At 36.7% G+C, this 15181-nt stretch overlaps 1 protein-coding gene across 2 annotated transcripts in view; it reads left to right on the top strand.

The window, feature by feature from the left end:
- Window positions 1–15181, top strand: part of DPYD (dihydropyrimidine dehydrogenase) — a 338172-nt gene that overhangs the window by 90666 nt on the left and 232325 nt on the right. For both annotated transcript variants that reach the window (XM_059478500.1, XM_059478498.1), the window contains exon 4: window positions 8980–9067. In XM_059478500.1, the coding sequence (XP_059334483.1) occupies window positions 8980–9067 (88 nt within the window). The remainder of the gene's footprint in view (window positions 1–8979; window positions 9068–15181) is intronic.

Here is a 15181-nt window from a genome sequence, read left to right on the forward strand (position 1 = left end):
AGACTTTCAATTATTTGAACTAATTAATTTCAAATTTTTCTATTAGAATGTTACTTTCATCTTTAAACTCAAAATATAAAGAATGCAACTTTGGTTCTTGGTGTAATTTGTTCAGGGTTTGTTTTCACTCTGTGATCACCCCTCTAGTTTCTCTCTGTGATTTCTGTAATTGTGTCATGAAGCTGTTTCCATTTGCTGAGGGGATGCTGGTTTTGAATCTTTACTCTAAGAGTAAATTTAGGGTAGAAAGCAAAGCCAAATAATTATCTTAAACATCAAAGCATGAAAGAAAATGCCACCTTTTTAAAAAGATGCCTATATATTATAAGCAGGGTAACATTATTTTCATATGACTAAAAAATGTACCAATTATTTGCAGTGTAAAAAATCAGAACTGAAATAGCAGGCAGATTTCCCTTTTTTCTGGGTCTTAATGACTGAGCATATTAACAAGTTACAGTATCACTTATTAAAGTATCTTAAACAAACCTCCTTTTTGAAAGAGAGGATGAAAGACAGTCCTTGTACACATGCAGTTTCTAGACAAAATATTAAATCTTAGGATGCTCTGCTGAATTCTCGCAGTTTCCAGAAGAGGGAAAAGACAGGAATAGTGGCACATGGTTCTCAAATCGTAGCTGCAGCAATTTTAAGTGAGGAAGGATGAGGACACTGAAGTGCTGGGAGCTCACTTCTGGAAGACTGCATGAGGCCAGCTTAAGAAACTGCTTAAACCTTTTCATTATAAGAAATTGAGTGGTCTGACTGGGTCGCACTGGAGGCTACATATATTAAAATAGAGCACAGTTAAGCAGTCTGATAATGAACTGGAGTGTTCATTGTCTGGAAGGACTGAGCTTGATTTACTAAGGAAACTCTGCTTTTCTTTCCAAGTTTTAAAACTTGGAAAAAGATGGTCAGCTGGGGTCAATGACTTGTCTCCTCTATTGGAAGAAGCATCTTTATCAGGTTTGCACTGGAAAGGTGACTGACCTTTCAGTTTTCTCTGGAGTTCTGAACTATAGTAGCAGCCAAAACAGATCATTCTTTTTTTCTTTCTGCAAATCTGAAAGCAAGAGCAACTGAGACCTTTGAAGTTTTTAGTTTTATTCTGAAGTCCAATGATTTAATTTCTGCTTTTGCCTGCCTCCAGATTATGCTTTGTATAGGATCAAATGTTCAGGTGACACCAACAGCAAAGCTAGAACCCTCCTAGTCTTTTGCTCTCTTTTCTCTCACCTTCCTACCCCTTGCTAATATTAGCTTCATGAGTTGGGAAATGCATTGTGTGCAGAGATCAGTGCAGCCTGACTTGTGAGTGGCAGGGTTCTAGATCAGCATTCAGTCACATCTGTGGATAATTGCAGGGTGATAAAAAAGAGAGTTGGGGAATTTTTTGGTGCTCAGATCCTAAAAAGGGAAGCTTTAGCTTATTATGCTGTTACTGCCTTTCCCAAAACTAATTCTCCACAGAAGTTCTTTGTTCAAATCACTCTTCTGTTAATTGTGATAGAATTGCTGGCATGTCTAAATTGTAAGACTCGTTGTGGTGCTGTAGTGAGGCAATCCATTTCTTCGGGTTTTGTAGTTTTAATTGAAAACATTTTCTTAAATTTTCAATTAATGCATTTTAGTTATATTGTATCATAGATTGTTTATAAATATTATTCTTAAATTTAATCAATATTTTCAGTGCAAATAAATGGTAGATTTGTGCTCCTGATATTGATATATTGAACAGAGTGGTGTTTGTAAGATGTGCATAGATGATGAAGTCATTTTGGGAGAAAAACATTGACTAAACTTGTGAAGTGTATCTTTCCTGAAGTGAACCCAGAGGACTTTTGTTGACATTAGGATAGAAAAACAACAAGTGTTTCATATTTTGGAAAGGTAAGTTACACAGGACGAGAATCATGCCACATGAAGCTAATTTCTGATCTCCTAAAAACGGATACTTCTGATATCCTAAAAAAGGATACTTGATACAAGTAAAAATATCTGTAACACTTCTGGGAGAATAGCCCAGGCGAAAGAAGATTATTGTGTACAGGACAAGCCATAATAAAAACTGTCAGTTCTGTCAACCTTTCTGTCTACGGTCTATAGAGGATTAAAAGGATATTGAACATTGTGTAACAGCTGTCTCTTATGTGAAAGGGATCACTGTTGTGGTGAACAGAAATGTGCCCGTTTAAAAAGCTCCATAAGGCCAGGTGTGGCTGGGCCACAAGTGGCTGCTTTGGCAGGTAAACTGCTGCTTTCAAGGGCTTGAAGAGCACAGTGCGAAGTCTAATAGGTACCATCAGTGTTTTATCAACAAGTGGGTTTCTTGTGTGTCTTTTACACTACTGGAATAGTATAGGTACTACCAAGTTTATTGTCATAAGCAGGAAACTCTATTGTGTTCCTATGATGTTGAGAAAATACTGATTAATATGTGGTGTGAAATTTAATCAAGTGTTAACAGAGAAGTTGCAGATTGACTTTTAAGTATTTGGTTTTTGTAACACTAAAACCATCAAGATTTAAAGAAAAATAAATAGAAATAGTATTTTATATATAATAATATAATTATACATATATTTTCTACATAATAGTATAATTAAATATAACATAATAAATAAAAATATTTTGTTGGCAACAATAAAACCTTTAACTAGACATATTCTGGGACAATTTAATGACTTTTGAACGTTGATTAATATTGTCGAAAACACAGCAATTTCATAATCCTTACCCTAAAACAAGAAAAAAGGGGACCATGCTTAGAATTAACATTGGTGTCTTGGAAGGTTGAAATTACTTTCACCATCAGTATAAAAAAAATAATTTCTAATATGTCAAAAGGAAAAACAGTTTTTCTGATTTGGCCTCAGCTGATATACATGCTTTGTGCTACAGTATTCTGTAAGCAGAACTGTGTTTGCTGTTTTTAATCCCTCTAATTTCTATAACAGCTTTATTCAGCAACATTATAAATTGGAGAATTGCAATTAAAGTAATATATACAAGTTATATACATAAAGTGGGTGAAAGGCAGCAATCTTTTTGGTTATATTGTAAAATGATTGGTGAAAAATTCTGTGTCCCAGTAAGATGACAGGAGGAGTTTAAGGAGAATATAACTTCTCATGAACTGTCTTGGAGCAGGCTGCTCCCCACAGTGCAGTACAGACAGAGCCTGCCTGTGTTCCCACTGCTCAGCAAGGGGTTAAGAGGAAATCCCACCAACCTACATTTCCTCTGCTAGGCTCCATTTGTGGGTCTGGTCACAGACCAAGATAGCTCTGTCCAAAGTATGCAGAAGACATGGCATTAGGCATGACAGCTTTAGTGCAGAAATGGAGGTTTCTGGTGGGCTGAATGGTGGTTGACAACAACTCAGAAGATAGACTGTAAAATGACTGGTGCACACTTTCCTACACCACTGTCATTGATACCTGATGACAGACAGTGGCTCCTTTATTATATTATCAATGTTGTCCATTAAAATGAAGTTATGATGGAAGATGATAAAAAGTTACAGGACAGAGAAGTGGAAAAGTTTCAGATGAATGGGGAAGAAAGACTACAGAAAACAGGAAGACAGCCAAGCTGAAGCAAAGAGGAGAGTTCCTGCACTCAATGGGGATTCAGAAGTAGATGAGAAAAGAATTATGGCTGTCTAGAGAGCCAAAGAAGAAAAGAGAAAGATGAGGCATTGATGAATAGAATGATTTGGAGCCTATGTCCATATGATTCACCACCTCTTAAGTGTCCAAAAATAACCTTGTCTGTAAGTGCCATTATTCTGCACTAGGGTAGGAGGTTTTTGTGTCTAAAGACTAAGTTTCTACTCTTATCATTTCTTCTTTTCAATAAAAAGCACCTCCCTTATGAGTCCTGTAACTGCCAGCAGCAATGCCACGTCTGTCTCTAATCCTGTAAAGTGCCTCTATTTAAAATTTGCTTCCTCTAGTCATGTGAACTTACAGACACAGAAGTAGTGCAATTTTTATGGATCTGCAGAAGGCTTACAGGACTTCAGGTCACTGAAGAGGCAGCAGCAACAGTGTGGGAGTCTTTCCTGCTTTTTTTAGATATGAGCTAGTATTGCCGATTTACATGATACTGAATGTTTTGTTTCTTACAGCTCCTGTGCATTGCTAACAGGCCAGGCATGTCTCACATACATAATTTTTCACATGTCATTCTGCAATATAACCCAAAGGACTGCTACCTTTCACCCACTATTAAATATCCAGGACCAGGATATCATCTTGTCTGTATTGCTGTGTTTTGTAAAGTTTCTGGTGCCTTTTATACTAGTGGTGTTTCTTGGTAATTAGATTTGGTTTTTTTTGTAATCCAAACTTACTTTCATGGTTGATTCTAATTTAAGATTTTGTTCTCTTTGCCACACTGTAGTTTGCACAACTGTACTTTGCATTGTACATTGCACAGCAGAGACCTTGGCCTCGCATGTGAGAATTCCTTCTTCTGTTTCTTGACTTCTAATATTCCTGTATCATTTGTCTTTGGTACTTATCAGACCCATGTGTCAACTGTTATGGTGTTTTGGTATTTAAACCTGACAAAACATCTCCCAGTTACTTTTTAATCCTTTTCTCCTCTCCATTGAGAAATGCAATGAACACAAAGACAAAAGAATGTGGGATTTTTCCCACATTATGTTAGTTTTGGGTGTGTGGTTTTTTGTTTGTTTTTAATTAGGAAAATAATTCCAGCTTCTTTTTTTTTTTTTCAACTGCCAACAGTAAGTTTTCACCAATGGCTTACCATTTAAGTAGTGGATCTTTATCCTGGCATCCCTTGCCTTTATTAAATGAGTCTATATGTGTCCATATCTCAGTTTAGGTTTGTCCTTGACCTTGAGTACAGCAAGAAGCAAGACCAAATGGGGATATGGCTACAGCATTAGCCATAAATAATTAAAGGACTGAACTTTGAGAGAAAAAGCTATGTAATGCTTTTCACTTTGGGCATCAAAGGCAAGGAGCATTCAAATTGGAATTTAGATTTATTTGGAAATAATAGATTAATTTTTTCCTGACACGCAGCTTTCTTATTTCAGTGCTTACTGTCCCCAGCTCAGGGTTTAGACTGGTGGAAGAGTTTTGAAACCAAGAAGAGCTTTGGTTGGGTCAAAGTGGGGTCTCCTGTTCATGCTGACCTGTTATTTACTGGGTGCAGTTAGCTCTACCATTCTCTAAAAGTTAATTGACCAAAGCCTCAGAAAGTACATATAGACCTTCACTGGGGCTATTTCTTGGAGCAGTGGATAAAGTTTTAGAAATTTCTACAAGTACTAGAACTGGAAGACTTTTTTCAAAATGTTTATGTCCTGCAGAAATGAATTAGGATTCAATTTGCTTCTAGACCTCTGCCAACAGTAACCATAATAAAGGTTATTTGCTCTGTTTTGTGATACATGAAGATTTGATGGGTTATCAACTACAATTTGTTGAGGAATATTATTCCAGATTAACTGTTTCACCCCTGGTCTTTCAGCATTCATGTGCTTGCACTTCAGGTGATGTTATTACCAGTTACATAGACAATTGTTCACTGCATTTTTAGGTAACAATACAACTAAATTTTCCTTCTTTGTTTGAAAGCAAAAGTGTGTTAAGAGCTGGCCTATACCTGGAAATGGGACTGTTGGTCAGATATTTCAACTTTAAAATAAAATATTGGGTAATATTTCAACAACTGTACAACAAAGCTGTTAACTGAAGATTATCTTGGCTATGGCTTCCTTTTCTGCAGTGCAAAGACTGTGGTGTTGCTTTTTATATGGAAATTAATATGCATGTGAAGTGAATGTGGTGTCTTTTAAGATTCAAAACTGCCTATGTTTCTAAAGGAGATGCTGTTCCATGAGCAGTGGGAGAAGAATCCATAATATAGGGTGCTTTCTGATAGTTGGTAGGATTTTTCCTATGTTTTATACTAGGAAACGCTGAGATATATATTCTCAGATTAGCGCAGGTCCATAGGTAGTCCAGAATGTTGTTTGTTTGGGTTTTTTTTAGTAATGAGCATGCACTTCTTCATTTAATTTGCTGGGAGCTAATGGGTGAATTAGAAACATTTAATCTAAATTTCTAATTTGTTTACAATATTTTGAACCAAAATCATAGTAATAAAATAACCTCGTAAAATGAAAGGTGAGGTTTCTCAGGGTGGGAGGACAGTTCAAGAAAAAGAAAGGAAGTATAATGCTAATGTTTCTCCACTGCGGTATATGCCTGTGGAACTGAAGCTCATGGTAATTGTTGGTGTGCTCCCTTAAGCAGGGTATTTTGCCTGTGATTTTTGAAAGGATCAATCACTTGCAGCAATTTATGTAATAACTTTCTGGTGTGTGACTCTACTACTTTATTTATTCCTTTTGCCTGATTCACCAGAATGCAATACCTTTGCCCCTTTGTACAGTAAATGCACTCTGTGATATCTGTGATGGTATGGTCAAAAGATAATTTATTGTCAGATAGAAAAATAGGTCAACACTAATGTCACTTGATGATCAACCCCCCAAGTTTAATAAAACACCTCACCAGCATGCATTCAGCACAGTGCTTGATGTTTTATTAGGACTACAGTACCTTACAGTACCTAGCTATAGCAGGCATGTAATTACTGAGCTGTCATGGTGATAAGTGGGATTAATGGCAGCCTGGTGCACTTTAGTCTGCAGAGTGCCTGGAAGATGGTATTATTATAGGAGAAAGTCTGGACTGGCATATTCATGGCACCTTCCCCTCCTCCCCAAAGCTCACATTCAAGTTTACGTTACCTGCCCCTCCCAGCAGCTGACATTTTCAGCAGCTGTTATTTGTGAAGCAGCTCAAAAATCAAAAGAGAAATAATTTGGTAAAGATGCTTGCTAGTCTGAACGAGTAATCTGTACACATCTTATCCTGCCAGGTGCCATGCAGTTTTGACATGAGATTGTTCTATATATAATCCACAGAATGCATTTTATATTCAGTGTGCTTCCTCTGATTTTTAATATAGGACTGTTGTATTTTAAAGAAAACATCACTGAGGAAAGTGAAGAATAAAAGATTGTAATGGAATTGATGTCTTATTTAATTCCATGATTTTGAGTTCTATTATTTCCTTATTGCCTACACAGGCAAACTGCTCATCTGAGTCGTCATAGTGGTGTTATTTTGTGTAGTGCATCTCCTTTTTTGCTGGCTTCGAGTACTAGAACTTTGCCTTTTTTTTAAAGAGGAGAAATTCTTGTTTGCTTAGAGACCACAACCTTTTGAGGTCTCCCTGTCCCACCTTTCCTTGTTAAGACCTTTTAACATGTACCTGTCACAGGTAGTGCTGGGCAGTGTTATGTTCAGCTGCCACAGCTAAACCTGCTGATGCTTTTCTGACACCCACCTAGCTGAACTCGTAACCCAGTGTGGTGTTGGACCCAGGTTTGGCTTCTGCAGGTTTCCCATCCTTTGGAGCCTGTGAGACCTGTTTACTTTAGGTATATCCTCTGGGGCCTTTTTTCCATGAATTCTTGTGAGAAAATCTAAACAGCCACTACCACATGTGCCTTCAAATTTTTCTGGTGCTGTATTGTCTGCAATACCCAGCTAGACTATAATGAATAACAAGATGAAAGGCTAATTAATCTTTTACTTAACTAGCTGTGCCTTCTCTTGTGTTCCATCCTTAACTGTAAAAATGACAACAAAAAACTCCTGATATGTGTGATTGACAAAGTCAGGACAGTGTTTTGTTGCAGGTGTTCCAGTAATTTCCTTTTAATGTAATCTTAATTTCTTTGTATATAGTCTACTGGCTTCTTGCAGCTTTTCTCTGTTTTAAAATACTCAGTTCCACAGTGTTGTTACCTAGCACTGAATAAAAATAATTAAGGTAGACTTGTGGAACTTATGTATCTGGGCTCAAATAATATGTAAAAACCAAATTTTATTTCATTTTGCATACATTGTTAAACCCACAATTTACATTAATTCTGACTGTTACTAGAGCAGTATCAAAAGAGCAGCTGGAATAACCTGATGAATTCTGAGACAAGTAGTGAGGCATTTGACCTGTGGTAATCCTTGATCTGTAAAACCAAAGCTGTGTTCTAATACCTTTGTGCCTAATAGAGAACCATTTTACTCCTGCAGCTGACTTTTATCTTTTTTTTAAGGTTTGCTTAATGCAAGTTGTGTAGACTGTCCTGAGGACTTTTTCCTTAGATGGGAGTGGTGCAAGCATCACACCCCCATGTATGACTATGCAGAAACAGAAAATCAATCTTTACTACTTAGGATGTTTTGTCACCTTATTTCTTAGTTAGCTTTCGTCATTAGAAATGACAGGAGGAAGCTCCTAGGGATTTTGGCTGGGGGCATGCATAAGACTTCTGAATTGTAATTGTTTTCAGAAGTCACAGACTTATCACTGGAAATTCATAGAAAAATGACTTGAAAATTCATCAGCTATTCTTATTCTTTGGACATACAGTAAGATGTATGAAATATCTGACTGCATTTCCTTTTGTGGAAATACTGTTGCTTTTGTAAGTCTGATGGTCCAACATTCAGCATTTAATCCATAATGAGACTTCCAGAACTTAGTAATAAATTTAGGTTTGCAGCACAGGTGTTTTCAAATAGAAAAATAAACTGGTCAGAAGTTCAGCAACCATGCGTTCCAGGGAAAAAAATTACCTTTATGTGATTTGAGGGTTTCCTAATACTTCAACAGGTGGTGTCTGTGTGCTTGTAAATGGTACCCTCCTATGTAAAGTATAGTCAACACAACATAACTAATCTGTGTGATGACAGTCAATAATGATCATGTAGTGCTTTGAGAGTTTAAATAGAAATTCTTTGTGTTTTATGACTTATTGCTTTGTGACTTATCTTTTAGCATGTTAACTTGAAAACCTTTTACTGTTTGCAGCACTTGTATTCCATGTCTGCTTGACACATTTTCTTTTATTCCTAGATGCCTAAAGTGTGCAGATGCCCCTTGTCAGAAGAGTTGCCCAACTAATCTGGACATCAAGTCATTCATCACAAGTATTGCAAACAAGGTAAAGTCAGGCTTGAAGTTGTACATGGGAGGAGATAACTTATAATGTCCCTCTGTAACTTGGTGGAAGGGGTAAGTTATTTAAAGGCAGATTAATTTTGAATTCTGTGTCTCTGTTACAGAGCAGAGACAATAGAAGTGGGGTGACTGCAGAGCTTTGAGAGTTGTGTTTTGGCAATACTATACAGGAATAATATTAGTAAACTGCCTTGAAGGTTTGAAGTAGTCTTTGCCTTGCTGAAGCCAATGAGTACATGCTTACTAATTCTAATAGGCAGATTTAACCTGTCAGATGGTCAGTGAGGTGGATAATCCTACAGAATTTGGGTTGTTTGATGACTTTTGAATCCTCCTGGAAGCTGCATATGCAGGGTAACACACTGGCTTTGCCCTGAGCAGGTGACTTGGTCACTCAGTGTTTTATCAGAATATCTTGCTCTAGAAAAGAGTTGCTGCTTAGTACTTTTCTCTCAGTAGATATAACTTTTTTTATGGAGAAGCCAAAGTATCTTCGATTACTGAAATGTAATCATTTTTGGACTCTATCCTTACCTATCAATACCTTCTGTATCCACACTGAAACTTATGATAAAAGGTATAACACAGCTTTGGTAGCTGCTTTTACCTTGTGTTTATGTCTGGTTGCTGTGTAAGCAGCAGGAAACGCACACAGCCAATTTTGAAAAGTTGAATATTTGGTTTCTGCTGTTCAAGATGTTAGAATGGAAAAATGCATGCCTAAATCAGCACTGCTTCTGTTAATTCAAGTTTCAAGTTTGAGTTTATGTACAGTTTTATGCTCTTCTTTCTCTCCTTACCCTACAAGAAGAAATCTTACATGGCATGATTGTGGAAGCATTTCTGTGCAACAACTCTAATGCTCACTTTAAAACTAAACAGCCAGAAAACCAAACCAAAAGAAGAAACCTCCTAAAATTAGAAGTTAGTAAAACCCCCAGAGGGACATGCTCAGCAAGTAGCTGTATTCATGGGCTGAGAAATAAGGCTAGAGAGTCCTGCATGCCCATGGCAGGAGATTTGGAACTGAATGGTCTTCAAGATTCCCTTCCAACCAAACCAGTCTATGATTCTGTTTTGTAGCCTCCATGTCAATGGCTGTGTCTCCTGTGATTCATGACCCAAGCAACTTAAGGAAACCAACAGTCCAGAGGGAACCCAGCCTTGACTTGATGACTGCAGTCTGCTGGGTTGAATTTTCCTTTTGATGTATTAGTTTCTGATACCTTTGCCATAAAATATCTCTTGTAACAAATTCTGTTATTCAGAAAATTACAGGAAATTCTTATGGCTTACTTTATTAATGGAATCTCTTTATAGTTGTAGGTATGTACTGCTGTTTTTACAGTACTGCATTTTGAAACTTCTTGCTTTCTGTCAAAGGTGCAAGGTGGAAGTTCAGAGGGGGGTACCAAAAGTTGAAATGATTCACCTGAAATTGTGACCTGGCAGAATCTGTGTAAGAGCCCACTACCATGGCTGCTCCTGTGGTGTCCTCTGCTCTCTTGCATTCTGCTGCTGTGGTGGTACCTGCACCACCCACTTTTAGAGCAGATAGAAGACAGGAATAGTGTGCTTTTGAAAACTAAAACATATAATTTATAATTTTGATAGTTTTTAATGGAAGCAGTAAGTAATTTTTCACTTTGTTATGCGTTTTGCTGAACTTCTATTGAAATAATAAGTTAGATATTATCATTCAGCAGTCTGAATATTCAGCTTGATGAGAATTTCTGCATTATTGTCACTGAAGTTCTTGCTTAAGATGATCAAGGATCTTTTGCATGTCATTGAATATAATTTTCAAAATGATAAATTTGTTTTTGCTGTTTTCATCGTATAAATAAACTTCCATTTCTAATCCAAAAGCTTATAAATATGTATGATAGCTTCTAGAAGAAATAAATAGGTGAAACATAGAACATTCAGGTGTTTGAGGTCAATAGATTCAGGGAATTGGGGTGCATTTTCTATACTTCCTGAAGATTCGTGTCTGAATCTCTCATCACCCACTTGAAAAACTTGCTTCGGCTGGTTACCCTTCTACTTGTTTAGAGAAGATTGTGTTCAATAAATTCCCTGTCCTTATCCTTGTGTAAGCAGTATTGTATGCAGGTATTTATTTAAGCATGATTCATTATTAATATAGACTATTTAGACAGCAGTAAACTGAAAATGAATTACTTTGTCAGGTATTAAAAAGCTCTATTGTATGTGGTTTGTTTTGTTGGGAAATGGCTATAGCAATCATAAAGGGTCAGGGATTCTTGTTCTCTTAAGCCTGAGGCTTTTTAGATATTTACAGGCCATGTACAATGTAGCTGTTCTGGCTGTTCTGCCATTAGACCTGAGCTCTGAAGTAGAAGAGGGACAAGGGAGGAGGGTTGTTCCTGGGTTGAGAGGGTAATTGAATTGCCAGACTCAATGAGCCTTGAGCCTCTTTGAGAGAAAGGATGTCACTTACGCTGTATTGTGTTAGCTGCTGTGACTCAGTAGAGTTTAGGCCACAACTTCCATTCTCTTTTTCCATACAAACTGGATTACAACTCCACTTTATAAAGGTACAACCTATTCCATTGTGTCATCCCAGTTCGTGTTTCTCAGTTCATAAAGGCCGCTTGCAATTGTGTCTCAGAGATCAGACTTTACATTCACCAGGCACACGTTACTATTTTTGTTTCCAAACATCAGAAGAGGGCAAACAAGAATTCTGACTTCCAGCTGTCCTCTTTAAATACCACCACATTGCAAAACCAGTATTTCTTGCTTTATAAGGAAAAAGTGCTGTCATAGTTGTTTATTTCTTTAAAAAGAAAAAATACACTAAAGAAAGTCCAAACATGTTCAGCTGCTGCAGGAGAAGCTGTTCCCCCCAGCCCTGAAGTAGTACCAGGAATGATTTTAGGATTTTATGCTCTCCTTTCCCTGCATTGATATGTCAAGCAAGAAGGAATTTGTAAAATGGAGCTTTAGCACTTGTCATCCTTTAGGACTGGCACAAGCAAATGTTTTACAGCAGCAGAAAATCCTACAATTTCCCAGAAGCATCTCTCAGCCTGAACGCTTGTAGGGTATGCAGCTTTTCTCCTGTTCAGCAAAACCGTGCCAGAGAAGCAGCCCTTTAGAAAGCAGCTGCTCCTCACATGCTTTACCTTTGAACTGCTCAGTGGGAGAGTCTTGCAGCTTTTTGTTATCAGATCCTTTATGGTTTGAGTAGTAGCATTGAAAAACAATGTTGGTGCACACAGGGATATCAACTTTTGTTACACAGCACAGGCATAAGGAAAGAGTGACTCAGCCTTTACAGTCTCAGTCTGTAATGGAGAACTGGGAGTACAGAAGTATCTTTTTTGTTATCTGTACTCATAGAACTCACTTTTTTTACTGTAGCCCTCTGTGACTAGCTCTCACAATTTTATTTCAAGCCATGCATTAATACAGTGATTCCTGACATTGACTCTACAGCTTTTTCTGTGCTCTGAAGGACCATCTTCTCCCACATGCCTTAATGATAAAGATAAGATAGTTTGCACTGACACATCAACTTTTTTTAACAGACTATATGGAGGCCAACATTAGAAAAAAACAAAAAACAACAAAGAGCCCAGTGCCCCCCAAAAAAATCCCAAACCAAATGAACACTCCACATTTTAAAACAAACTCAAAAAACAACCCAATCCCCAAAATCAGCAAAGCCATACTGCCCTCTGAATAAAAGCTTGTCCCTGGGCTGTGCAGAACACTGGGAGGGAAACGGAGGAGGGAGAAATTAATGTCAGAAGAAGCAATGAGAAACTTGTGGAACCTAGGGCAAAGTTTTAGGATTTCAGAGGAATCTTTAGGTTTAAATGAAATCATAGGAAATTCGTGTGGGATTTTCAAGAATGAAATTGTTTTTTTCAAAGGAGAAATCAGAGAGGGAACAAACTGGAAGACAGAGAAGGACCCAAAGGGATAAGGCAAATCTGAAGTTTGGGAGATTGAGGGAGTAAAGAAACTGTGTTTGTGGTGATGCACTAGAAATAAGGAACATGAAAAGTGTGTAGACAGAGGAAAAGAAGATACAAAAAGTTGTGGAATTGCTAAGAGAAAATAAATGAAGAGAAGATTGCCACAGAGAAAAGGTGTTGAGAGACATAGGATTATGACAGGTGAGAAAAACAGAATGATGGTTTTTTTTCTGTGCCAGAGGAACTCAAAATTAACAAAAGATGTCTATATGCCATTGCAAAGACTGTAGAAAACGAGGAGTCACAGTTCATATGTAAAATACTGTAGGTGGGGTACTGTTAATACAATGAAGGATTGTGGAAGTCAGAAAGCTGCTAGGTGACTGGTAATAATTACATACAGATATTAATCAAAATTAATCTTTAAGTACTACTTTGAGGCCCCAGGTTTTTCAGAAGTGCTGATTTATTCAGCTTTCTCTGTTAATCGTAGTATATTCCAAGTCACTAAATAAAATAATAAGGAAAAAAAAATTTAAAAGAAAAATTAGGAATGATGTTAAATTGATGCACATGAAACAGTGACTTTTCTTGAGATGTCTGTTTGTACTTAGTGTAATGGAATGGCTGACAGCTGGTTTCAGTCGCCGTAGTGTAATTATGTAGAATAGACTTTTGCGATGACACTATGTCAATTAAAGAATCTCTCACATTCTAGACTACAAAGGACAAAATGACAGTACAAGATATTTCTTCCGTTCTTTTTCATAAAAAGATAGTGACACTGTGTGAAATTACAGTCCTGTTATGATGACACAAGTCAAATGATGTGAAAGATTTCTGGATTGATTAAAAATCATCAGCATTATAATATAGAATATGTATGATTTGATAAGTTGCTGTTATGTTTTGTTCATTCTTCTTCGGAAGATACTTGGGGGGGCTGACAGACTGAAGGCGTTTCTTGTTATATTTGAACTGGTGTGTGTCAGTGTGAAAAATGCTCCTTATATAACAATGTACTTTAAAAAGTGACTCTTCAGTCTGTGGAAATGTTTTAATCCAATATATCTTGAGTAAATTTTAAAGCCATTGCAGAACATGAACTAGAATAGGAGGTGGTGATATTTTTCCATGTATTTTGCTAGGTCTCCCTTTGTTAAACTTAACTCTAGATGAAAAAGAAATTATATGACTGTTTTCTTCTTTCCTTTTAAACTATTCACACTGTCTCCAAATTCTGATAAAGTCAGTGTATTAATTTTTATTACATAAAGCATAATAATGCATATTCTTTAGGGTTTTTTTTAGAAAACTGCAATATCAAAACATCCTGATGCATAATGAATTTATTTAAAATCTCTTGAATTGAATTGAAAGAAAGGATGCTATAAGCATTTCCTGATAGTAAATGCAATTTCTTCTGGTCTCTCTGTATTGATCCTATGTGTTTTAATAGATTTTTTCCAAGTAAAAAACAGTCTAATTTGCATGCAAATTATATAATGCTTCCAAATGATACATGTGGAGATCCTCTTCTGCCTGTTTTCCTCTGATTATTGATATCTGTTTAAGGCTTCTTTTTGTTCCCTATGTTAGCAATGTAGTATTTATTGACATTTTGTTGTAGGAAACCACAAAACAACTTATCCAGTTAGATTAATTTATTTCCATGGAAATGCACAGGAAAAAAGATTCTGTGAACAAAGGCAGGAGCAGACATTTATCTCATTAAAAAATTCAGAATTCTAGTTCTAGACTTGCTTCCTCTGTGACGTCTGTAAGAAACTGGCCAACTGAGTCATCTTATTATTTAAACCTCTACAAAAATTACTCCAAACTGTTAAGGTAGCTTGCATTATTCTATGCACTGAAGTAACTGTGGCATATTAATGAAGCCAGTCTCCCTTAATTATGATCGTTTCTCATGTACGACATGTGCGTATTTACCAGCCTGCCAGGTCTGCATCTCTGCATGTCTATTTTATATGCAGCCTACTACACACTAGTTTTGTAAAATGAAGTGATCAATATTTTTTTTTAATGTGAATATTCTATGTATATTTTACTTCTAATGTCACTGATAAATATAATGATTGTTAATACATGCTTTTAGCTTAAAAAGAATAAAGCTGCATAAGCAAAAT

This window comes from Ammospiza nelsoni, chromosome 9 (assembly GCF_027579445.1).
Source record: "Ammospiza nelsoni isolate bAmmNel1 chromosome 9, bAmmNel1.pri, whole genome shotgun sequence".
NCBI lineage: Eukaryota > Metazoa > Chordata > Aves > Passeriformes > Passerellidae > Ammospiza > Ammospiza nelsoni.